This window comes from Pleurodeles waltl, chromosome 3_1 (assembly GCF_031143425.1).
Source record: "Pleurodeles waltl isolate 20211129_DDA chromosome 3_1, aPleWal1.hap1.20221129, whole genome shotgun sequence".
NCBI classification, from domain to species: domain Eukaryota; kingdom Metazoa; phylum Chordata; class Amphibia; order Caudata; family Salamandridae; genus Pleurodeles; species Pleurodeles waltl.
Genome location: NC_090440.1, coordinates 440,676,155 through 440,702,909, shown reverse-complemented (window position 1 = coordinate 440,702,909; position 26,755 = coordinate 440,676,155). Strand labels below are relative to the sequence as shown.

Here is a 26,755-nt window from a genome sequence, read left to right as displayed (position 1 = left end):
ACTTGGGCACCTGCTTTGTTTATATCTGTAAGTGCTTCCTGCTGAGGTTTAACTTCTGTGAAATGAGCATTGTGCCAGAATGAATCCTCACCTGCGTATTTATCCAAGAAGAGGCCCCCCCTTTTGTGCAGAATGTCTACTGAAATGGAGTACTTTCTACTGGCCAATTTGTAAGTGAATGCTACCCCATTGAGAATATGTATAGTGCATCTCTCACTCTCCGGCTGCGTAAAGGAGGCAGAGGTAATGTCTCCAGCAACCTTGCGTCTCTGTAACTTTGCCACTGCGATTATTCATCAACCGTCTTCATCAGATAACTTTTCAAAGGTACAACTGCAGAGAAAACACACTTGGATGATTTGCACTTTACAAAGTAAGTGCTTCTTTGTGCACCAAGAATGCGTATCCAAAAATCTGTGAAAACGCACTTGAGGGGACTTTCATCCTGGGGAAAGGGCTCAAAGAAGCTGCATACCACTAATGTATTTGGGAGGGGGAACATGCAGGGCTTCTAGGTCTTTTAAATATTTGTATTTTTTAGAAGGGAGAACACAATCTATGGTCTGAGAAGAAGATGACGAGAAAAAACCCACTGGCCGCAGTGAGTACCTAACATTGTGCTCGGAAAAAGCAAGAATACAAACATCAAGGATTACAAATAACGTTTCATGGTGGAAATACAGAGAAACAAATTTGCTTTACATTAGTCATGCACAGGAGGTTAGGCTAAATAGTATTTTGCACAGGTGTTGGTTCTTAAAACCTTGGGGGGGGGGGGGGGGGGGGGAATTTTGCCTCAAGGTCCCATCCCTGTGGTCCGAGCCAGCCTTGCTCCTGCATGTAGAGAGCTGCTGGGAATTCAGATCCCTGTGTATGGGAACAATACTTTCATCTCTTCCCTTGCCCACATGGCTGCATGCAAAGAAAGAGAAGAAAACGGTTTCCAGCAAGCAGGAGCATTTTGACAGCACCTGCTTGCTGGAAGGGGTTAGCATTTGCTTTTGTTTGGTGGGAGTGGTCACAACTCCTGCCAAACAAAAGCAAACAGCTATCTCCTGAGTTTGGTCCCCTCAGGAGATAGCAGGAGCTGGCCCTGGGTCCCCCTCCTTTGCTTTGCACGGGCCAGCCCCGGGGAGGTGGTGGTCCCCAGGGCAGTTTATGGTCTGGGAGAGGAGCCAGGTTTCCCCCCCTTCCATATTTTAAATTTGTATTTGGCCCTAGGGAGGGGGTGGTCCCAGAGCACGCAGACCCCCTCCTTTAAGCACAATTTCACCCCAGGGAGGTGGTGGTCTCCAGGGCACCAGAAAGCCCCCGTAGGGGAATCTGTGCCCCCCCCCTCCTTTTTAATAAAAATCCCCAGAGTGGTTGTGGTCCATGCGGCCCCACCTACATATTTATTTTAATGTAGCCCGGGGAGGTGGTGGTCCCTGGGGCAAAACCAAACGTTAAAAAAAAAAAAACTAAAAAAAAGCTCTTGGAAGGGGGCCGTGTGTGCCCCTCTCTCTTATAAAAACGGCACGCCCCAGAATCTGACCCACCCCGGGGCTTCATTAAAAAGTGCACAAGTCAGTGGTTGTTTTCTGTTTTTGAATTTACGGCGAAATGTGCCATAATTTAAAATAAAAAAAAGTATCTGTTGTCTGCTTATGGTCCCAGGGGTAACCCAGGGCCAAGGATAGGGCTTTAATGTATTTGTACTCTGTCCCCTTTTCTTTCGGCGTTTGTTTCTGCTACTCATCTGACGCAGCGTCCCAAAATAGCTATGAACACTTCCTGGTTGAAGAGTTGGCAGCCAATCAGATCTCTGCACACGATCTGGTGTATTCACAAAGTCATTGTGACCCAAGATATATAAATTAGGATTTCCTTTAATTTCTCGAAAACTACTGAACCGATTCACACAAAATAACAAAAAGTGTACTTTCTGGACCAAGAACTACTTCTCTGCCAAATTTGGTGTAATTCGGGCTGCAGTTGGGTCACAGGGGAAACACACTTTTCATGACCCCATCCCCTGTTCTCGGCCTCGGCTGGACAGATCACCTTGAAACTTTCCATGCACAAGACCCAACTTGACACATTTGTGGAAAATTTCACGAAGAGAAGTCAAACGGCAACAAAGATACAGCCAAGTCAAAAAAAACTTTTCCTATGGAAACTAGGTCCTAACTAGAACTACCTACTGGCGACTGCCAGTAAGACAGTAGGATACGGATACAATTTGGAGTCCTACCACTGCCTACAATAGGTGCCCCTAGCGGGACCCCAATTATTTATTAAAGAAAACCTTTCTTTTTTTTTTTGCCTGCCCACTGCTTCCCAGAGTGGGCCTGCTCAGTCTGTATAGGTATGAACCATATGTAGAAATATTGTGTTGGTGGTAGTGTGGTTTTCCAAAGTAAATGGCCTCCAGAATGGTATCCATTGTGAGTGTGCAATGGGCATTAACTGATAACTTTTAAAAGAATAGAATCAGATTTAGTAACAGCTAGTACAGTGACTTGACACTTACTGTTAATGTTACCCTTCCCCAATCGAAAAGCATGGATGATAGCACCTGGAGGACCCAAGTGCGAGGGAGGGAAGAGGGTCATAGGAGTGTAGGGTAAGTCACACAACCTATGAGCTGTGGGGCACACTTGGAACCTGGTACAGGGACTGCCTCACGAACCTCAGATCTCTTGCATTTCTGAATGAAAAGGAGTATTATGGGGAACCACTCAAAGTATCTATTTTCTACCCAAAGAGAATCTTGAGAGGCCAGGTTCCTCTCTGGAAGTTAGTTTTGCACTCTAGTAACTGCTGTAGGTTCTAACTTGTTGTTTGGACATTTTAGGTCTGTGAAACTATATTGTGTGGCAAACAATATCCCACTAAGAGGTACAAGGAAAAACAGTGACAAGAAAAGACAACAAAAAGTGATACAAGCAAGGGCTTTGTACAGCCATTGCAAAAACAGTTCTTTCAAGTTCAGCAACTCTAACAGTCAGCAACAAATATTGATTGCCTTTTAAGATCCAAAAAAAGCAAGCGCAGGTTTGAGTATTACTTACCGCCGTTGAATTTGTCTGGCAAAATTATTGCTGGAGGCAGAGCATGGGAACTGTACAGCCTCACTGTGGAGTGTGGCATTCCTAAACAGATCACAGAAGTTCTCAAAAAGCTCAAGCAGCTCATCAGAAGTGTTCTCAAATACAGCAATAACTTCCGTTGTCACCATGTTGTACACCACAAAGAAGGAAGGCTAGAAAAAGATACATATTATGTTACTCCACCACCAGAACTGTACATTTTAAGCTGCCCTAGCCAATCTGTATAAAAGGGAAAAAAAACATAACTAAAGATAAGGACATAACTTTTAACTTCGTTGAAACATTGTTTAAAGTCACCAAACACTTGCCATCCTATCTTTAACATTCCATGCCAGCATAAACTGCTGGTAGTAAAATTAGCAGCCATGACACCAATGTCAAGGTATAAGGATAAAAGCTACTTCTACAGGGGCAATTCACAAATAGACATTTCATCCTTGTATTTTTTTTAAAATCACCATCAATCAAGGATTTGTAAAGAGCAGCTAATCATCCATAGGGTCTCAAGGCGCCCATCACATTTTTCGGTAAAGAACCCCCCCCTCACCCCCAAGACCTGTATGTTAAAATGCAAAAACCCTCTTCTAGCCACACTGCTCACACTAAAATGTGCTGAGAAGTTGCTGTACCCAGAGTGTGCTACTGATGAAATGCAACTAACTGGCCCATTTAAATTAACAGGATTCCTCCAACGCTGCAGGTCTATCTGTTCTGTACCTTCAGCACTACTTCGCACAGGTACTCAGAAAAGAACCTTTTGCTCTGGACTGTCAACCCTGCTAACTGTTCCATCCTGCAGGATGGTGTGCATTGGTGTTGCCTCCTTTACGCAGGCAACAAAAAGTAGGCAACACCCTTGAGGCAAATAAGTTAAACAAGCATTGGCATCGCCAATAGGTCTCACCTTTTGGATGTGAAAGCAGGTTTAAAAAGCTTGCTTTTTTCACTGTGTTATTGGTTAGTATCTCACATAAAGATAATAAAATGTATGTATTACTGGATTATTCTTCGCAGTAACACCAGACTGCAACATAAAACTGAGCTCAAATTCCAGATTGCCACTAAAAATGAAAACTACCACCCTTACATTACCTTGACACAGACTGCTGAACCCGGGCTGCACCTACCCACAAAGTGTTAGAGGAAGAACAAGGCATAATGAAAACACAACAAAAAGAAAAGTTTGAAAGCTCATGTAGGTTGTGTGCTTTTTGATAAGGTGGGGGGAGAAACTGGTATCCCGAGGAAGAAAATCCATGTATTGGATCACCGTGGCTGAAAATCGATGCAGCAACTGGCTTGCAACAAAGGAACCAATGCAGCACCTGCCATGCAGTAGAAGGTTTGACCCATCCCATCTCCTGCAGAGTGGGCAGACATCTCTCCTGCCAGTAAGGAACAAACACATCACTGTGTGTGTGTATGTATATATATGTATACATACATACATACATATAGGGGGATAGGGGAGGGGCAGGGGGGTATACGTGTGTGTGTGTACAAATACTTTGCACTTTACCTCTGAGATACACCTGACTGCTCGTGCAAAGCTACCAAGGGGGTGAGCAATGGTTATCTTAGCTGTGTGGCTCCTTTACCCTGACTAGAGTGAGGGTCCCTACTTGGACAGGATGCATACCACTGCTAACTAGAGACCCCATTTCTAACAGACATTAAGTGGCAATTTGTACACTGGGGTCGCAGGGCCAACAAATGGCCTTATTTTCAATCATGAACCCAGTGGGGGTTAGCAGTGGTGTGATTCTGTCTAATGTAAGAGTATGTTATGAAATGGAGGGTGGTTGTCACATGTGGTGATCTCAATTTAACAACTTGTTCCACAACCCTCCCGTGCCACCATGCAGCTGTACAGCCACTTGATACAAGCACTGCGCTCAATGACAGAGGGACCGCTGTGCGGCTGCCCATGCACCTCATCCTCCTGCAGCCCCTGCTCGCCGCTGTGCCGGCTGAAGCCACTGTCTGAGGTAACTATGCTGACGCTGTGCAGCCCGGTGGCCGGCAGATCAGCCATTATATGCTCCCAATCTAGTGCCTCAATGACCTCTGGCTCAAGGCTGCAAAGCGGAAGAAGATATCAAACTCTGAGAAAGACTTTTAGTAGTGTGAGCGGATGTTGGACTGGGACTTCACTGCTGCTCCTCGAGGCTGAATTGAACGAAAACACGAGCCGAGGCAAAGAAAAAACAATAGCTTGCTACAACTAACACAAATGGCCAGAAGTGAAAGTTTACACATAATAATGCCAGTCACTATGGGTGTGAGCAACACATCAAAAGGAGGGTCACATATAAGTAATTCACTGCAGAAAAGCAACGATTTTCGAAGGGCAAACAAAGGAACAAAGGAAAAGCGATGGATGTGCTCTAACCCCCACAGAGTAGATACAGCATGCATCGAAGAACTAAAAAACATTCAAGGCCACCTGGAATGCAGGATCATAAAGACTAATAAGAGCAATCATTGCTTATCACGCCGGACACAAAGTGCTGCTCATGTGGATACTACACTTGCTACATACTCCCTTCCAAGGAGACAACAAAGACGAGGTGCAGAGACATCTGCCAAGATAGAATACAAACTTGGTCATCACACACGTCCAACATTTTGTACACAAGACACATTATAAACTCACATCCCGCCAAAAAAAAGCATAAACTCTTAAGTAATGAACAACCTGCCATACATTGAACTAATACACAAAACTGCAATACTCTAAATGTAGTGTGTTGCTCAAGCAAGGTATTTGAAACCCATTGTAACTACCAGCAAATCGAGTCATGCATGTTCTCTGAATAAATTTTCTATGTAGCTGCCTTTACTGAGAGCCTTATTTCTAGAGATTCTCGCACTGAGAAATTCCTTACCAGTTGACGTGGATTTCCTGAAAAAAACATTAACGCTAGGAAGAAGATCAAGGGGTATACATATTGGGTGCTCACCCCCTTGGTAGCTTTGCACGAGCAGTCAGGTGTATCTCCAAGGTAAAGTGCAAAGTATTTGTACACACACACACGTATACCCCCCTGCCCCTCCCCCTAGCTATATATATATATATATACACACACACACATATACATATACACACAAACTCAAAAGAAAAAGAAGAAATTACAAAATTAAGGTACCTCCGCTACCCCCTTAAGTCCTACTCATGCAATCATGTGTGAAAAGTGAAAATGAGATGTGAATGCTTGTAAGCATGCGATTCCCTTATCCAGTTGATGTAGTTACACCTGAATTTAAATAATAATTGTGCAGTACTTTGTACCTCTATGTACTGGTATTTCGTGAAGGCATCAGAGAGCAGAACGTGTTTTGTACAATGGTTGCTATTGACGTAAGGTGTTCTGTTTTATGACATGCTGCTTATATACAATTGTATAATGGTACTTTAAGTAACTTATGGTGCCTTTCCACTTTTGGGTACTGGAAAGAATCTGCTCATTTAGCTTGTGATAATTCAGACTACAAAATGTGGTACTATATGTGTGATATGTTCTTCAGCCTCTCTGGCGAAGGTAAACATTAAGGTTGAACAAGTATAACTTAGTAATTTCAAGTATTTTAAGGTTTTCTGCCATACTGAGTATTGACACCTCATCAACCACAATTTCATTTTTTTCAGAAATGTTTAATTGTTTTCCAACAATTATGGCTGCTGTAATGTTAAAGAGTGACAAGGATTAAGCAGTTAGAAATGTAATTTAGAGCCATATACATTGTTTGTGAACATCACACTGAAGTAATTTACTATATTGGAATTCAGGTGTCTTTCAATTAATCTTTTTTGATTGTTAGAGTATGTTTTTCTTCCATTATGTCTTTTTTGCCAGTGTTGGATACTTTTTTCATACATAGAACATTTGATACCAACATGCTGTGTTCAGTATATGTATATTTAAGAAAGCAACACAAGTTTTGATGAATTTGGAAGATGTTCATGAACACGTGCAGAGGTCTCTCTCTACAACGTAAATTTTGTTTTGTAGTTCATGTGCTAGATAGGTTTAATTTTGCAAGCAGACTACCATGTGTTTGGTAGATGCTTAATATCATCTGGGTATGTTTGTCTACATAACGTAACATGACGTGTTTTAATCATATGTGGTTAGTGTTTGAGGTGGCGGTGCCAAGGTATGCCTTTGCTCGTGTTAACTTTGGGGGAAAGTTTTTTGCGTGGATTGTAAACTTACAGGGCTCTATCAAAGTCTATGGCACCTCTCTTCTGGCTCCATGTAAGTGAATAGCACCTAGTTTGTGGGGACATGTAGGTGTTTGGTTCAACAAGACGTTTTGTGCCTCTCATCACTGCATGTATTTCCTTATTTGTAGGCTCATAGCATCATGTGTCATCTAGTGTCTCATGCTCGTGACTAGCATAGACCATTTATTTATTAGATATACTATAGCGCTTATATAAATGCACATTACAAAAAATAATATTACACTAAACATAGCAAAGTGGTTACAAAATAAAGCCAAGAAATAGAGAGCTAGATGCATGAGAACAATGAGAAAGGAATATTAAAACATGCGAAGCTTGTTTAAGAGTAACACGCAGCAGTCATATGAAGCACGTATCTAAAACAGCAAGTCCTGTCCAACGTCTGGCAGCTTCTCCTCCCAAACTAGTAAGACAACAAACTCTGAGAAATCTTGGTAGTTGGAATAGAACAATCAGAGGCCAAAAGCTTAGCCCATTGAAGTACTATTCAAAAATGGCACATTATGACAAACGTAACAAATGTGGGGGAGATGTTGCTATGCTCCCACATCCTTCATATGGGATATGAACATAAACAGGATTTAAGGCAGACAGGTAGCTTCGTCCTGGCCCATACTTAGCCTCCTATGAGGAGTAAATAGATTCCTTGTGTTTTGATCTGTTTAGCACCTGGGTGGTAAATGCATGATGGTGTATACAAGTTTGTGTGTGATACAGTGCCTCATACCAGAAGTCTAAAAACAGAATGTTCTGAGAAAGGCAAATGTACTCCATTAGTGGGGCATGGCCTTTGCCCCCACTAAGCTCTATGTTGATATACAGGACCACGCTTATGGCTTGAAAAAGGAAAACAACTCTTCAATAGTCAATCTAGTGTTTCATAGTATATATTTTCCAATATTATATTCAATCTGGAGGGCAGGCCCTGGGCTTAACCAATGCAAGACCTCGTGAAGGTGTCTTGCACCGGAGTTTGTGTATTTTTTTTTTTTACTGTTTGTGACCAAAAAAAGATTTGGAACATGGACAGCAAAAATAGCAAGCTCTCATATTTAACAATTAGCTTTGCCAATGTATTTTAGCCACACTGAACAGCATTCATAATGCTGTGCAGCGTGCTTAAAAAATAATAATAAATATATTAAAAAAGGCTTGAAGTTGGACGCCTATATAATTTTGTGCACATGCATGTGTGCCCCTATAAAATGAAGCAGGCACGGGAGAATAGCCGGTAGAACTTTGAAGCAAAGGGTGAGGGCAGTGTGGTGAACAACGGAGCAACACAGAGGAGGGTGGGGGGATGCCAAAGCAAGGGGGAAACTGGAGGGGGCACAAAAGCAACTTGGTGTTGGTGAAAAGCAACACAAATGGCATAGGTGAGGGGAAGAAATGGGGAGAAGCACAGAACAAGAGCATGAGGAAAAGGGTGAGGAGAAGCAGTCAGTCCACATAGAGTAACACTGAGCGCAGGTTGAGAAATGCACACAGATGACTAAAAATAAATTTATGGAGTGTTTCACACAAAAGAAAGTAGTAGTGCTTGGAAAGCAAGTAACGGAAGCAGTGATGCCAGCCAATCAAAAAAAAAAAAAGGCTGAAGAGGCAACGCACCATGTAAAGGAGAAACAATGCTTGACAAACTGGTACATGAATAAGAGGCAGGCAGGCAATTGAGAGTGGCAAGGAATGCTAGCCAGTGGAAAGCAATGTACAGCTTCAGCCTGAGACAGAATAGTCTTTAATAGCTAAACTTGGTTTTAAAAAGGAACACAAATTGGCACTAAAAAAGGGCTAAATTGTGCGAAATTTACAATGAGCCTAATTATGAGCATTTGAACAAGAAATGTATGAGCAAAGACTGAAAGAAATGAATTCACAATTTTTAGGAGCAATTCATGAATAAATCACTGGAGGAAATTTAGAAACATGCATAGCCTGTGAGAAAATACCACTGCGCACACTCTCGTGAGATTATGGGAGATAATCAAGTGTAGACCCTTAGGGGTGACTTACGTGTAGTAAAAGGGAAGGTTTAGGCCTGACACATGGGTAAACTTACCAGGTCGAATTGACAGTGCATGACTGCACACACAGACACTAGTGGCAGGTCTGAGACATGTTTACAGGGCTACTAATGTGGGGAAGACAATCAGTGTTGCAGGCTCACTAGTAGCATTTGATTTACAGGCCCTGGGCACCTCAAGTGCACTTTACTAGGGACTTATTATAGCATTAGAACCCGCTGCAGCGGGCTCTACGGACTATTAAAAGCCCGCTCCCTCGTTAAAGGCCTGGGCCGAAGGCGAGGGCCTTTAACAAGGGAGCGGGCCTTTAATAGCCGGTAGAGCCTGCTGCAGCGGGTTCTAAGGCTATTAGAACATTCAGCCATTAGAGGGCAGAATGTTCTCATAAATAAAACAAAGGCTTCACGCAACCGGAGGGGATTAAAATCCCCTCAGGCTCTGTGAGGCTTTGTTCACAGCTTTTGCTGTGAACAAAGAAGATTGGAATGTTGGCGCTCGGGCTTTTACCGGCCAGTAAAAGCCCGGAGCACTCCATTGTTTTCAATGGAGCTGCCAACATTCCAATGTTCTAATAGTAAATCAAATATGCCAATCATGGATAACCAATCACCAATACAATTCTGACAGAGAGCACTTGCATTTTAGCACTGGTTAGCAGTGGTAAAGTGTCCAGAGTATCAAAACCAGCCAAAATGAATTACAGCGCAGGGTAAGAAGCTAGAAGTACAGGGAAACCATGCCAAGGTCTAACGGAAGAGGATGGCAGAAACACTATTCACTATCCACTTAAGGATTCCATCACCCTTCTTATTAGCAGCAGTGTCGCTTGGTTCCAAGGGACCTCCCAACCCCAGTCTCTCAAAGGAAAAGCTTCAAGGAGAAAAGAAATAATGTACGTATGCATGTGATATTTTTACAGCGCAAACCTTGTAGTGTGCTACACATGGTCATAGACAAGCATAGTCCATGAGAGAGAGGAGAATGAGTGATCGGTTTGTGACCTGTTTAAGACATTGTGATGTAGGCCCTCATTAAGAGTTTGGAGGTCAGAAAACTCCGACCGCCATACTCGCGGGGAAAAGGAAGCAGTCATACCGGCTGCCTCCCCCGCTCATATTACATTGTTTCTTTGGGGATGTAGGATTGCGCCGTCTCCTGGTTGGTCAGTCCCACATACTGAGACACCACCAGCAAGCTGTATGCATTGCTTCAACGTGCTACGTGTAGGCCGAGAGATATCGGACAACCACTGAGTTACTATTTAGTTACAATTGCCGCTGCCCTCGCAGACCTTGACTGATTCATGCCGATACCTGGATAACGCAGATGGTCTACACTCTGTCCCTTCTGAGCCTTTCATGGTTTAATGCCCAATTAATGCTTATAGAAATCACATCTACTGTAGGTCTCAAAATGATAAACTGTTGATCATGTAGGATACTGTTCTGGTAGATGATGCTGCACTGCGTTGTGTTTGTTATGTGTTATAATCAAAAGTGAAAACAAAAAAAACCTTTTATTAAAGAAAAAAAAGAAGAAAAAAAAAAATCAGATTGATGTTAATTCATTGGTTAAGAAATCAGGCCGACCAGTTGCTGGGGTGAAATTCATAGGAGAAAGAAACATTTTGGGACTAAACAGGAAAGTAGCAGCAATAGGAATGTACAAAGATTTATTAGGAATGATTACCATCAACTGACAAACAAGCATTTAAATGCAATAGATCTCACTTTTGCTTTGGTTAGAGCTATTGGCGTTGTAAATGCATAACTGGACTTTTCTTGCCACATAAGTTGGTCAAGCCTGCAGCTTAATTTGGTCCCCTCTCTCACATAATTCCAAGAGCCCTTCAGGGGCACTGCTATGCTCGACCTAAACAGGAGAGGGGTTGATTACGTAATAAATGATTATGAAAGACACTAACTGGGACAGTTTTCAAATGAACCTCTTTCCAATGGTTAAAAAAACGGAGAGTAAAACTGCACCAGTCTTCTGGAACAGCCTGTGAATGGTTCTGTTTTTAGCTATGTGGAAATAGTAAAGAGTAAACAATAAAAGGAAAAAAAGTGTGGTAGAATTAAGGAGCAGTAGAATTAAAAGCGAACAATGGCGTTCAATTGATGTCCCTCTTGTGTACGAAGTTGTACATTATTATACATTACATGACATGTTAACAAATACGGCGCAGTGGGTCACACAGTAGTATCTTGCAAATAATCAACGACAATTACAAATTCAATGAAGTAGATGGCACAACCTGCAAGTTAAATATTGAAATGCCAATACGAGTCAGCCACCCTCCACTATGCGTTTCAGTTAGCACGTTAACGTGTCTACTGTGTTCTATTTATTGCTGTACACGCAGGAAGTGCAAAAGTTTCACACAAACATAAAAAATGGTATGTACTATGAAGAGTTGTGCTCTTGCGTAAAAGGACAAACAAGTTGTTTGGTCTTAGAATACAGCTTGATCCCGTTTCTGTCGAGCCTTTCCGTGTGTTCTCTCGGGTATCGCCTCACAGGAGGCAGGGATCGTTATCTGTACATAATGCATCCTGAGAGTACTAGGCTTCCTTCACTTGAACTAAACCAGCACACATTTCTAAAAAATAAAACGGACAGGGCTTCAGTATTGCGCCATCTGGCACTACTGCCACCACACCGACCATGGGCTGTGGAAATCTCTGGCTAATAAGCATACATTCAGTGCCTCGACCTGACTACACCCCACATTCTTGTATTCGAATGCGGTAACCAGTGTTATCCTCACTCCGTTCTAACAATGCACTTCTACGTGCAAGAACAGGACTCAGCCAGCTGATTCCACGATTTTATTTCCAGGTCTGTGACCCAAACACAGTTCAGCCATGATTCCTTAATCCTGTGGCACTCCTCAGCTTGTTCAATAACGGCAACCACACACAGTTCTCAAAGTACACTTAAATCTTTCCATCCAGCAGCCCAGCGACGGCACAACCGCAGCAAAAGCTCCGCAATGATGGGCTGACCACCAACCAACACCCTCCGCGCTATTGCAACACTGGAACATTGCACACTGCTCTACTAACGCAAGTTCCAGTGATCACTGGTTTGTCATCACTCACACTGCAAAAGACGGCCGGCACATGTCACTTAAGTTCTCTTGCTGGGGCATGAGGAAGTGGCAAAACGTGCAAAATCTGTGATCGACGTCAGCCGATTCTACACTCAGATCTAACCCATACACATCAGATAAAGACAAACAGGAACGTAAAATCTTTTTTGCAGAAACTTATTACAGCAACCACCTTAAATAAAAGTGGCAGTTACAGAAGTTGCGTTACAAACAAATATGGAATAAATATAAATACTTGTCGAGATATGCGAAGGAGGAAAGGTACACCATGGTAGAAGACTAGAATTTATAAGAGTATTATAAAGAAATTGTCATATCATCAATGCATATGGAATCAAAGTTTTAAAATGGCTTTCCTGTCAAAACTGTTGATCGAGTTTGCGCTGTAAGCGCTGTGGCAGCCATGGAGAGCGAAGCAGTGAGACAAAAGTAAAACAATAAAACAAAAAAAAAGTTCACCCATGCTGAAGTATATGGGCAATCGTGCAATTATCCTTGTAACAGGATCAGTCCCCAAGGTGGTAACAAAACCGCACTAAAGAGGGACAAACATAATGCATTTACCAATGACATCAAGGGATTTTTGAAAGGCAAGCCCACAAACGAATGGAAGGGATCGGCATGAGGTGGGCGTGGTAAAGCCCATAGAGGGATAACACGTCGGAAAAGCAGCTATTGCGCGCTGCTATGCTCAATCTAAAAAATTTAACATAGGATCATGGGCCCGATGCACTCATTTTTATATATCATCTGAGACGCAGCCAAATAATCTTTCTGCACTACAATAGATGTACCAACGATTGACAGAGCAAAAATATTAATGAAGTAGGGATTAGCTTTGGAAATCAAACCAAACGCAGAGGGAGGTGTGAGCCGGAGAGCAGAGTGCCACTTTTGCAATCAACTAAATCTGCTTTTATGGAGGACAGTGAAGGAATGGAGGAATACGATTTATTCTTCAAATACTTTAACAGATTTCTAGCGGTGTTTTATAATAACGTTTTGTAGGCCTGTTTTTGAGCCAGAGGGACTCTAAGTGCCATTTAAAAGCAAACAGTAAAAACAGAAATTCACTATATGGGGTTATAGATCCTAAGGGCATATTTTATCAAACTGGTAAACGCATGGAGTGTTGAGTCTTTTCAACAGATAGCTCAAAATTGCGGCTGGCTCCTTTCTACCTCTACTACATAACTGGACATGTCAATAGGAAGAGAAAAAGAAACAGGACAACTCAAAGATCATTTTCTTAGTCATCAGGTCTTCATTGGAGAGACCTCAAAGTGATTTATTCACTTTAAGTTTAAGCCTCATTGATATTTACAAAGTGCTTTGGAATTGCTTAGGTGTGAGGAGTGTACTCTCCACAGCACTTCCTGAAATGATGTCCAGCAGGTCTTAACCCAAGCATCAGCCATACTCCACTATTCCCACTGGCAGCACCCTCCCCCCCCCCCACCGACTGATCACGGCTTTCTCTAAAGTCACTGCACAATCCAAGATCCTGGCAGTGGCGGCGGTCCGACCGCCATCCTCATAATCACACATACACAGGCAAAACAGAAGCAGGACTAGGTTCAATAGTTTTATTGAATGGACTGCATTCTATGTAAAAAGGCATGTATGCAATTACAAGGATGATAAAACATATTAAAAGGAAGGCAGTGACAAGAAAAGTGAGACATAGGCAGTGTCCCACCATACTGTCACAATAGTTCTAAAATCCCTACCTGCACTACAAAGGTTTTCTAAAAAGAGCATGGCGGTGTAAGCCACAATCTGCCCATTAGGTCCCCTGGGAGAATCTAATCCCCCATTCCTGTGATTACGGGTAATGAAGGTCTGTTGATCTACTGCACATTCTCCCACGTGGAGGGAGAAACTGCGTCAGGTCTCAGAAGAAACCACAAAGGCGAAGCGAAGTGTATGATGGCAACTGTTTGGAATTCCCCTCTATCGTGTAGGGGGCAGTGAGGTGTTTTATAATAAAACAACTGGTGTTCTGAGAAAACTGCCCTGACGTGACAACACATATTTCTGTATAAGAGTTGGGGACATGAATGCTTTGTGCCGGCAAGAATTCATAACTTATCACATACAACCTTGAATGAGGTACAGAAAGAGATGTCGTTTGGAGAAAAGACAAACAGTAGTCCCTGTTAAAGGACAAGCGGATAAAATAATAAAACATCTCCACTTATATAAGGCTTCTGCAAAAAGAACAGGAAAAAAAAAAAAAACATGTCTCAGAGTGAAAGGGCACAAGCAAGCCTAGGCTAAATAACGTGCCTATGTAACAGCTAAAGTAAGCTCACAAAACCCTGTTGAGTTCAAGTAAACATGGACTTTAAATGACTTAATCCTTATGAGTGATGGTGATGTGTACAAATGAAAACTTCATTGTGTACAAGTATTATCCTCCACAACAAGTTCGAGGAAAGCTAGCAGTACACAGGAGTCCAAGATAAGAGGTTTAGTACCTGAAGTATGGAAGCCCTACCAAAAGACTACAAACTGAACATTTGGGAGGATGTATATGAACTGGACACAGTGCAACAGTAAAGAGTTGAACGAAAGGAGAAAGGAATTACAGCAGTACTTTCAAATTATCCTCTGTTACTTTGCACCTTTACACTCATCTAATCAATCATGATTCTGCCATTACTTTCGGAATGTGTCAGTCTCAGTAAATCATGCTTTTACAACCACCTTGAAATCTCTTGAAACTAATCTGTGCTGCAAAGATTCCAACATTACACATTTCATTATTCCCAATTCCATTTCATTATACATATGATCTTTTTTCTCCTTACCCCTCCACCCACCCAATCACTTGTCTGCTTGCACTACTGGTCTTGTTTTAACTACTTGATAGGACTATAAAACAAGCATATAGAACAGTTTTCTGTATCTGCCCTTGAAAAATTAAATTAAGTTCTTAACAGTGGACTAGAACAACTTTTGACGCTAACTTTAATGAAATTGTCAGGTAATGTGTAGGAGTAATTTGTTTATCTGTAAAGTGACAAGAATTGCACTGATTCTTCATAGCTTCTTATAAGTAGGGAACCACTTAAGCTTGTCATTTGCATCAGTGATGCATCTTTAAGGCAGCAGTGACGCCATCATAAACCTAGACTCTTTAAAAACAAAATATACAGTAATCTCTGCAGCCTTGTATAAAAATTCAATTAAAAATAAGATTTTTACTAAAAAGATGGCCAAATCCAAACAGAGTAAAAGGAAGAAAGTATTCCAGATTTCATTGCAGATTATATATTTTGTTCATACTACTCAGACAAAGCTCCAGCATAGCATCTCAACAGGTGAAGAAATTAATTGTGGAATTTCAAATAGCTCTTCCATTTCCCAGTCACATATATTAAAAGGATGCCATTGCCACCATGTGCTGATTTTTGTAACTGTTTTCAAAATCACATTTTACCTGTGACGGGTCGGTCACCCTCAGTGTCACCACATCTTCACTAGTATATTTGATGAAAAGATGGCTTTCATCCAGAAGCTGCATCTTCCACATGCGCAACTGCTTGAGCTGGTCGAAATATTGAAAGAACCTCCTCTTTGCAATAGCACTACCATCCTGTTCTGCTCTCTTCCAGAGGTAGACAAGAAGTCTGTGCTTTAATGAATTGATAAAGGGCTCTTTGTAGGAATTAGCCATTCCAGTCTGACTATCTCGCTGGACCTCAGGATAGACTGCCGACAGAGTGAGCAAGTCATCTTCATAACAAAACCGACCTATCGTCCGGACATCAATGAATGTGCCTTCAGCAGTAACCTGAAACACATGAATTGTCTGTTGCTGGACTGATAGAATAGCCAAAATATTTTTATAAAGGTAAAGTCCTTGGTTGTGGGAAAGGATGACTTTGTCACACTTGAACGTCCTGGTATCACAAAGTCTTCCACTGTGAAGGTCTATTATGTGCAGAGAGTAATCTTCCAAGGGTGATCTTGGATTTGGAGTCACAGATTCACTATTACGGTAAACCTCAAAGAAAGGAGGGTGAGGCTCTTCAGGAAGATAAGCAGCTGACCCTACAATTACATAGCGACAGTCATCTGTAAACAAACTGCACTCTCGGTTCAGATGCTCGCCGTTTGATGCGACATTAGTAATGTGAAGAAGAACAAAAAACCTCTCAAAGAGCCTTCCACGTATGTTGACTGATCTTTGATCATTTCCATTGGCCAAAATGTCCCCATCATACCCATGCAAAAGGTCCTCTGCTGCTTGGCAACCTTGATATTCATAGATTTCCAAGGAGGTCTGATCTGAAGAAAATGCAATGAAGTAGCGTCCATCGGGAGAAAATTTGCGCAAAAAACATGGTGGTTTCTCCACATTTACCACAGTAAAGTTAGGAAACACATTTTGGTGGAAAATGCGTACTTGGTGCCAATGAGTCCCAGGTTTACCTGAGCTGATTCGCCTTCGCTCAAGGCGGTGGATCACATTTTGGTTCTGGATTCTACGAGGTCTGAGAGTAGGAGCATCATGATCCATCATAAAACATCACTTCATTTTATCACTAAAAATAAAAAAAATAAAAAAAACATTATAGGAAATATTGTTAATGAGGGAAAATAGTAAGCACTATATAATTAATAGCAAATAAACAGAAGACAAACACTTGCATCTAAACAGGTTATATCTGCTTAGATGGACTAGCTCAGAAGTCAGCTAAGTGAGATTTAAAGAACTTAAAAAAAATAAAAAAATGAAAAATGTGAGAACGTGTCAGAAATTGGGTCTCTGTCTGGTAGGGGTATGAAACCTGTCCAAGTAGGGACCACAATCTTAGTGAGGGTAAGTCAGTTACACACCATAAATTAACATGTGCTCACCCTCTAGTAGCTTGGCACAGTGCAGGCAGGCTTAACGTAAGAGGCAATGTGTAAAGTGTTTGTGCAACACTTGATACAATAACGCAGTGAAAACACCATATAGGACTCCACACCTAGTTGGAAAAATAGATAATATTTTTACGAGAAAAAAAGACCAAAACAACAAAAATCCAAAAAGTATAAGTCGAGATATACATTTTTAAAGATTAAATGTAACTGTAGTGCTTAGACGCATACAGCACCAACTGGGGATATCTGGTTGTGCTAGACCGGGGTAAATCCAAAGTTCAGGCCGACCGTGATGGAATGTGGGCTAGCTACAGCTACCAACCTTGTTCCACTGCTGAAAGAGTACCTTGTATAGAGGGTTGCGTAGACATTGAGGACTCGATGCAAGGAGCAGAGAAGATGATCTGAAGGCAATGTGTCGGTTCTTATCCGCACGGTCAGGGGATGCGCCTTTGTTCATCCTCAATCCATGGTGCAGTGGCGAACCCCGTCTACGAAGGCAATGTGTCATCACTGAGATGCACAACCCGATGATGTGAAGGCAATGTGTTGAGACTGGAGATAATGTGCCGGTTCAAAGCCGTGCAGTTGATGCTATGATGTCTTTGTCGGCAACAATGTTGCATAGGTTCCGAGCGGCGCAGTGATGGCGATGCACGGATTTTCTCAGCACACCCCTGCAGGACCCATTTCCAAGGGACCAGAACTGTATTGGCACTACTTGGCAGGGTAAGACTCACAGCGCCTAGAGTCCAGAAGCTGCAGTAAAGGTGAGTGAAGTCTCAGATGTCTGTAAGACATCAGACCAGGAGGCAAACCGGGAATCCCTTGGAGTCAGTTTGGTTCTGGGAATAATTGTCCATCCCAGTCGGTAAGCACAGGCAAGAAAGCAATCCTTCCAGGTCAGCAGAGTAGCAATCCTTATAGCTGCACAGCAGTCCTTCCTAGCAGAGTATCCACAGGTCCAGAAGTGTACTGATTTGGTAGGGTCATAAGTCCAGTTCTTAAACCCAGATAACAACCCAGGGTGACCTTATAAGAAGAGTGTCTGGCGCTACTTGTCAAAGTTCATTGTATATCACTGGTGGTGCACTCAAAAGGAGGTCATCCTAAACTCCTTACATTCAGCAATAAATCACTGATAATTTAGTTTTATGTAAGGCACACAATCAAATATTAAGTCTGTTATCCATCAATGTGCATATCATTCTCATCCAAATTTCAGAAAGCGAACAATCATACCTACAGTTCTTCAATTTTTATTGTCCATATTTCAAAAAGAAACAATACTCATGTCTTCAGTTCTTCAATTCTCCAGCTGTTAGTTGTAGAGGACCAAAAGAAACTCGCCCGCCAACACGTGTTTCGGGGTACCCCTGACGAAACACGTGTTGGCGGGCGAGTTTCTTTTGGTCATCTACAACTAACAGCTGGAGAATTGAAGAAGAACTGAAGACATGAGTATTGTTTCTTTTTGAAATATGGACAATAAAAATTGAAGAACTGTAGATATGATTGTTCGCTTTCTGAAATTTGGATGATAACGATATGAACATCGACAGATAACTGACTTAATATTTGATAGTGTGCCTTATATAAAACTAAACAGTTCTTAAACCCAGTAGTGGCTTTGAAGAAGGGGTAATTGCAAAGAGGTACTCTGATATGCACATAGGTTCTCCCTTTCCTTCCCTGGCTCTAGAAACAGGGGATATGCAGCTCTTTCTGAGGACTCAGGCAAAGCCATGTTCAGGTAAAAGTGTCTGTTCCTCTCTGCCATCCTGTCCAGGATGGCCCATCAGGATATGAATGGCCTATCAGGTACACCTCAGCTCCCTTTGTGTCTGGCTGTCTAGAGAGAATACACAAATCCCAGATGTCATCCATTACAGGCATGTATTGGAGGCAGGCTCTCAGGGTTTAAGAGCAGAAAAATGGCAACTTTCTAAAAGAGGCATTTTTAAAGTTATCATAAATCCAACTTTACCATTAAGGAGGATTTGTTATTACTAGTCCATAGGTGCCAAACAAACAGTACTCCTCTTTCTCAGTCAGGAATTAAACTTAATAAATGTATTAAGGAATCCCCAATGCTATCCTATGAGAGGGGTTGGTGTCACAGTAGTGAAAAACAAATTGGGGAGTTTTCACTTCCAGGACAAGTAAAACAAAATAGTTTATGTAAAGCCTTTTATGTACACCACACCCTGCCATAAGGGCTACCAGGGGCCTACCTTAGGGGTGCCTTATGTGTAGTAAAAGGGGAGTTTAAGGCTTGGCAGGGGGTTTTAAATGCACAAATCTGAACACAGACTTGCTACCTTATAAAAAGAAGCTGTAATGAAATAAACATCAGAATGAGATCAATCAGGTATCAGAAAAACACTAAAATACAGTGGTTAAAAACCTTGGAAAAAGGTGAATATCCAGAAGATTACAGTTGTGATTCATGCTCAGCTTTACAGCAAACGTTAGATTTAGCCTCAGTAAGGAACATAGTTGGTATCAGGTTAATTTTAGGAGGCTAAATTAAACATTTTAGTAAGAAAGGAATGAATGATAACAGATACAATTCATAAGTCCCTTAAAAGTTAATTGAACAAGCACTGGCAAAACCAATAGATCTTGCATTCCTAATGTGAGCTCCAAGCTGTTGGCTTGCCAATTTCTGTAAAGTATCCTTTAAAGAAAAGTGAAAACAAATTTCAAAATACTGGCTGAAAATCAAACATTTTGTGGTATTGCAAAACTACAAACTGAATTTAAAGTTTTCAATCTTTATTGGCTTAGTTTCTTTTTTAAATACCTTTCCCTTTCAGAATTCTGAACAGATCTATAAAAGAATAAATAAAATGGCAGTGTGACAGGAACTGCAATGCCAATGTTTAATCTTATTTTCATAGGATTTAGCAATTTGATAATCTGTAGTACTCCGGCAGCAGGTTTACAGGTCCCAGAGGAAACGTGTTGTTCTAAGTACACCTTATGCCTTAGACACCAGCTGACTGAGTGTAGTCTATAGCCCCAGCACCATAAACGCCTTTGTGTGCCAAAGCTTGTGCTTTCATTCAATATGTAGAACGAAGGAGATAAAAATCAATCCTAAAAGTGTGCTCATCAGTCATACCACAGCATAAGTATCTCTGGGATCTGCAATTAGAGACAAGATAGTAGGGATGAGGAGAAACACAGAGTGGGGGCAGTATTGGAGGGGGGAGGGGAAATCAACACACAAGGGAGAGAGCTAGAAAAAATACATGGTGCTGAAAGCCTTGCCATTGTGTGGCCTTGCAAATGGTTTTCACACTGTACTGTGGTTAAATTTAAAAAAAGAAAAAGCCTGATGGGGCCACGGGATCATTTTGCAAGTACATGAGCCGCGTGCACTTTATTTTCTTTTTAAGCCACTGATCAGAGTGGGACTGGTAACGAAAAAGAAAAGAAAATGAGCAAAATAGTTTTCATCTTTAAAGTGATCAAAGTGATCTGGGGCCTACGGGGGGAGAAACAGAAGTAATGGTTGGGCGGGGGGAGGGAGAAAAGGGGCACAAACAAGCACTGGGGTAGTCTCAGTTAACATAGAAGAAATGTGGAAGCAACACCAGGGAGAGTGTGGGGGACGGACATAAAAGCAAAACAGAGAGACAGGTTAGGCAACATGTGAGAGGGCAGGTGGAAAAAGCGATTCAACGCTGAGGACATGGGTGTGGGAGGCAAAAGGGCTAACATGGCAAGTGCAACAGGGAGAGGAGTTGGACAGCAACACAGGGGCGGAGAAGTACATGAGGGGGGTGGCTAAAAAACACATGCACCATCAAGATAAAAGTAGTGCTTAAAGAGCAAACAATGTAAGCTAAGATGCTAGCCAATCGAGAGGCAATGTTCCATAGGGAGGAAGAAACACAGGACTGGCAAACTAGCAGACTAATAAGAAGTAGGCAAATAAGAGTGTCAAGAAAAGTCAACCAACGTAAAGCCCCTCTAAATTCATGGTAAGCCACAATATGCCTCACAACTGCCATTGCATGAGCTGTCTTTTAGGCTCAACCTAAAATTTAGAAACCTAAATGTAAGCAGTGGAAGGATACAAGTCAGCAAATGAAAAGAAACGTAAAGTGGTTACGCCTCAAAGGAGGGACAACCACAAGAATAGGAAGGTTAGCCATTGAGTATAAGCCAAGTAAATGAGTGTGACAAAGCCAACCAATGGTTGGCAGTGAATGAGCAGTCAGCACATTGTAAATTTGCAACAGGACTTTCGTAACCAAGCAACTCACGCTGCCTGGTTGCGGAGACCTAAAAATGTGTTGTTGAGATTTCTCTGTAGAGAGGTTCCTATCTAAAAATATTGGTAGTATTAACGGGCCTGTCTAGGTAACTTGATTATTAAAGCAAATTGGTTAAAAGGTTATGTTATTTTTAAAGGGCTGGGTGCCGATTGTAGGACATACAACAGTGAATCCTCCAGAAAAGATCAAGGATGGAATGGCTTGTTAGCTCAGATGGTAGAGTGGAAGAAGTAGAACGTACAGTGGAACTATTTCTTAAAACTTTTAACTGGGTTTCATTGGCAATGATACTGAGATGCATGAGAGACAGATGATTTTGCTTTTGAAAGTAGGTAAGCTGAATCCATAAAGTGTTCAAAACAACCATTAAGAGCAGTTAGGGTTGGCACAATCAGGACTTCCGCAAGTATGTGATCTGCAGCTCTGTTTTACCATATTTATGTATTTACCGCACTTGTCATGTAATTCACCATATGCTGCATAATTTGTAAATCTGAGCAAAAACATATTGGGCCATATCACATAAAGTCAGCACTTCAAGCGTTCATTTAAGACCATCTCTGCCAGATTTTGGGGCTGGCTGTTACCTTAAGTAGTTGAAGAACTAATATTCCACAGACAGTGTTAAATAGATGGCTATAAAAGGAAATTTAAAAGCATCTGCTTCTTTAGACTATAAATGTTGCTGCATTTGGAGACATTTAAAAAAATATAGAACGCAATACAATAACATACACAAGGCGATATTATGGTACAACAAAAAAAGTCAAAACAGAATGCAACAAAAACATCACAGCTAAATTAACATCGTACTGCCAAAATGCTGCACAATAAAAAATAGATCACATAGGGCCAGATGTATCAAACATTTCTGGGTTGCTTGTTATCGCAAAAATACATTTTGGTATGTATCAAGTCTAATTTTCGACTGCATAACGATTCGGTATTAGGAATGGGCATGTAAAGGGCATCCCCTCCTAATACCGAATCACAGATGTATGTATGTATGATTGTTTTATGTTCATTAATGCAGTCGCAAAACAAATGCAGTTAACACCAATTTCGAATTGGTGCTAACCCATTCGCAAAGGGGAATGTGAATGTATGCAAAAATATTTTTTAAGAGCAGGCAGTGGTCCCACAGACTGATGCCTACTCTTAAAAAAATGAAAAGAAAACTTTTCATTTTTCTTTTTCAAACGTATCCCGTTTTCCTTTTGCAGAAAATGGCCTTCATTAAAAAAATATATATATATATATAAATTGCTTTATTTAAAAGCAATCCCAGACATGGTGGTCTGCTGAGCCCAGCAGGCCACCATCCCTGTGATTTTAGCCATTCACAATGGGTCGCAAATTTCAACCTACCTCAAGAATAATAATGAGGTAGGTCCATCTGCGAGCCCTTGCGAATCGCTATATGAAACTCCTGGAGTTTCATACATTCCAACAGCGATTACTTAATTGCGATTCGCAAAAAAAAAAAAAAAATTGCAATTTGGTAATTACTATTGGAATTACTTATACATTTGGCCCATAATCACAACAAAATGCTATACAGAAATGTGCACAGTCTTGTCATACAGAACTACCTCCTGAATTCTGTTGTAATAATATGGTGGTAAAATGTATTTGCAACAATCACTGCCTTTACGTACCACATCGCGATAAATAGCCCCATTCAAAAGTGGTTTGCGAAGTGTTGCCTGCCACCCTCACATAGTGGCCGAAATACACAAGAAGGATGGTACAATTGGTGCTCCTCCCGTGGTCCAGCCCAAAATAAGCCACCTCTCAGGGACGGCAGCTGAAGCGCTTCCGCTGCCATCCCTGTCCCCTCCCCCAGCGATCTGATGATGTCAGCAAGCCCGCCAAGCACCAGCGTCATCAATGGAGGCACTGGAAGCCATTTGCTTCCAGCACCGGGAGAAAATTAGGGGTGAGTGTTCCTCCAGGGAGGGGTGGGGCGCTTCAAAGTGACACCGGCAGGAAAGGAAGGAGTGCATGTTTGAAATGTATTACTGCTGCACAATTGTGCATGGGTTCGCGATTGTGCAGTAAGAATACGCTCTAGGGATTTTTTTTGTGTGTGCTGCTTTTGTTCCGTGGGGAGCGCCCCTTTGGGCAAGTGTTACTTCCTGTTGGGGACAAAGGGGGGGGGAGGGGCGTTTGTGCCCAGCCATTTTTTAGACCCACCTGCCCCCAAAAAAGGGGGGGCACTAGGCCACAAAGGATTTCAATTTTAGCCATTACAGGGAGCTGCCCCTTGGGCAAGGGGTGCTCTAATTTAGGAGGTAATTATTTTGGCCACCTCTTTCCCCCTTGGGGGCAGATCGGCCATTTTTTTAGGCCCATCTGCAGAAAACCACTAAACACCAAGGGTTTTTGTATTTCAGCCATTTTAGGGAGCATCCAGTTGGGCAATGGTTGCTCCCCTTTAAGGGGGAAAATATTTTGGCAGTTTCTCCCCTCCTTGGGGGCAGATTAGCTATTTTCTTTAGGCCCAGCTGTGTTGGGGTGGCAGAAAATCACTAGACACCAGGGAAAGTTTCTGAACATTTGGTGTAATAGTTCATTTGATAGTCCCCGTGTACTGGCATTTGGCTGGCTGTGTGTGTGTATTGGCATTTGTCTGGCGATGTGCCTGGACTGGCGCTTTGGTGGCAGTGTGCGTGGGCTGGCGGCAGTATGTGTAGACTGACACGTCATCTGCATTTGTGATCATATTGTTTTATATCCCCTTTTAATTCAAGTGCAAAGCTTTTGATTCCTTTGCTGTGACTCCTCTTACAGTTTCCGCACTGGTAGATTTGCAGTTGGCGTAGCTGCAAGTGTTTAGTAAGAAAACTTTTTTGTACTGTTTACTCCAAATGAATATCATTGCCATGCATGAATTTATTTATTGTAAATGGTGCCATAATTGCAGCATATTTAGCTTATATGGCACTATGTGTGAAATTCTCCTTGGATTTATGCACAATGCGTATTGTGTTGTCTTATGTCTAATTTTATTTCGTTTTTCCTTTTTAGTGGGATATCGTTGGTGCTTACTGTTTCTGTGCTGGGTAGGTGCTGGTGAGTCTAGCTATCTCTGGCAAGTGAGTGGTATCGTTTTTGAGTATATAGGTCTTTGTGATAAAGCCACACTATGGGGGTCATTACAACCGTGGCGGTCAGTCACCGCAAGCAGCACTGCCCTGGGGATTATGACTCCCCTACCGCCAGCCTGTTTCTGGTGGTTTGCACCACCAGGAAGAGGCTGGCGGTAAGGGGACTCAGAGGGCCCCTGCACTGCCCATGCACTTGGCATGGGCAGTGCAGGGGCCCCCAGGCAGAGCCCCGTAGCGCATTTCACTGCCCGAATTGCGGGCAGTGAAATGCACGATGGGTGCTACTGCACCCGCTGCATATCAGCATTGCCACCGGCTCAATTACGAGCCGGCGGCAATGTTGATGTGACTTTTCCGCTGGCCCAGCGGAAAAGTCAAAATACGGAGCCAGCCATACCGCCAGCACTGGCGGTTTTCTGGCTCCCGCAACCTCGGCGGTCTGCAAGGCAGACCGCCGAGGTTGTAATGACCCCCTATGTTATGTATTTTACAGTGTTGGTTGTTATTGACTTACTTGTTGAGTTACTTTTACTAGTAAGAATTATGGCTAGCCGCAGGATTACTGCTCAGCAGGTTGTTGGTCTGCTTTTCGATTCTTCCTCTAACCATGATTATGAGACTAACTCTGTATCTGAGGCAGAGGAGGAAGTGCAAGAATCTGGCAGTGAATTTTCTGAGCGGAAACATCTGATGAAGTCACTCTCAGTGTGGAGGAAGTGCCTGTTTTAGAGGAGGACACTGAGGTGCGGATAGTGCAGCAAGAGGCTCCTGGACTGCAGCCTGGGGCTGAAAGGTTTTGCATTGAAAGAGTTGAACTCTTCATCACCCCAAACATCGTGCAACTGGCATTGCCTGTCTTTACTTGTGTTGCAGGGTGTAGAGTGAATACTGACGATTTTTTACCTATACATTTCTTCAAGTTGTTGATAGACAATGTATTTTTGGATTAAACTGTTGGGACAGACTAATTTGTATGCTGAACAGTATTTGAGGGACAGCAATGCCAGACTCCCACAAATCTGGATAAAATGAAGACGCTTTTGGGTTTAACTTTTTTGATGGGCATGATAAGGAAGCTCTCGCTGTCTTCATATTGGTTAACCAGTCTCTTGATGGCAACTACCATAATTCCTGCAATCATGAATCATGATCAGGGTCAGATGGATCCCAGCAGACTACCGCAGGACAGTCACCCACGCCTTAGCCACGAGCAAATAATTGGCTTGAGGTTTCTTTTGTGTATTAAAAAAAAAAATTGGGATGTGTGTGAGCTGGTGCATGGCTGGCATTGTGGTCAGCTGGCGGATGGCTGGCAGTGTACGAGTAGTGACTTGTTGCTATTCCCTACACACATTGCCAGCCAAATGCCAGTCACACACTCCGTCAGTTACCAGCCAGTGTGACTGCTGTGTCAGTCATGTGGGTGTAGAAATGTGATGAGCCCGTCAATGACGCTGACTGTTGATCTGCGTGCTGTAATTTGCTGGACCCGTGCCTGCCGGTGTGAACGGTCTTGTGTGTCACATATGAAAGGAGTGTGAATGGCCTGTAAAGCAATTTGCGCCTTGTTGGGCTTTACAGCTGACAAGTCTTGGGGGGGGGGGGGGGGAAGAAGAAGAAGAAGAAGAAGAAGAAGAAGAAGAAAAAAGAGAGAGAGAGAGAGAGAAAGAGAGAGAGAGAGAAAGAGAGAGAAAGAGAGAGAAAGAGAGAGAAAGAGAGAGAAAGAGAGAGAAAGAGAGAGAAAGAGAGAGAAAGAGAGAGAAAGAGAGAGAGAGAGAGAGAGAGAGAAAGAGAGAGAAAGAGAGAGAGAAAGAGAGAGAAGAGAGAGAGAGAGAGAGAGAGAGAGAGAGAGAGAGAGAGAGAGAGAGAGAGAGAGAGAGAGAAAAAATAAAAATCTACTCAACCACTCGCTGTGGCAAATAATTTTTAGAACTTACTCACCCCTTCTGGCAAGTGTTCTGTTCAGTCAGAAAGTGGAGGAGCAATAAAAGACACCCA

General features: G+C 42.3%; 1 protein-coding gene across 5 annotated transcripts in view; it reads right to left on the bottom strand.

Moving 5' to 3' along the window:
* Positions 1-26,755, bottom strand: part of DET1 (DET1 partner of COP1 E3 ubiquitin ligase) — a 64,053-nt gene that overhangs the window by 21,952 nt on the left and 15,346 nt on the right. For 4 of the 5 annotated variants that reach the window (XM_069222719.1, XM_069222718.1, XM_069222717.1 and 1 more), the window contains exons 2-3: positions 15,926-17,033; positions 3,054-3,244 (exon numbers count right to left, since the gene is read on the bottom strand). In XM_069222719.1, the coding sequence (XP_069078820.1) occupies positions 3,054-3,244; positions 15,926-17,011 (1,277 nt within the window). In that variant the 5' untranslated portion in view covers positions 17,012-17,033. Of the gene's footprint in view, positions 1-3,053; positions 3,245-15,925; positions 17,034-17,349; positions 18,546-26,755 lie in introns of those variants that run through there. The other variant, XM_069222721.1, reaches the window with a different exon arrangement.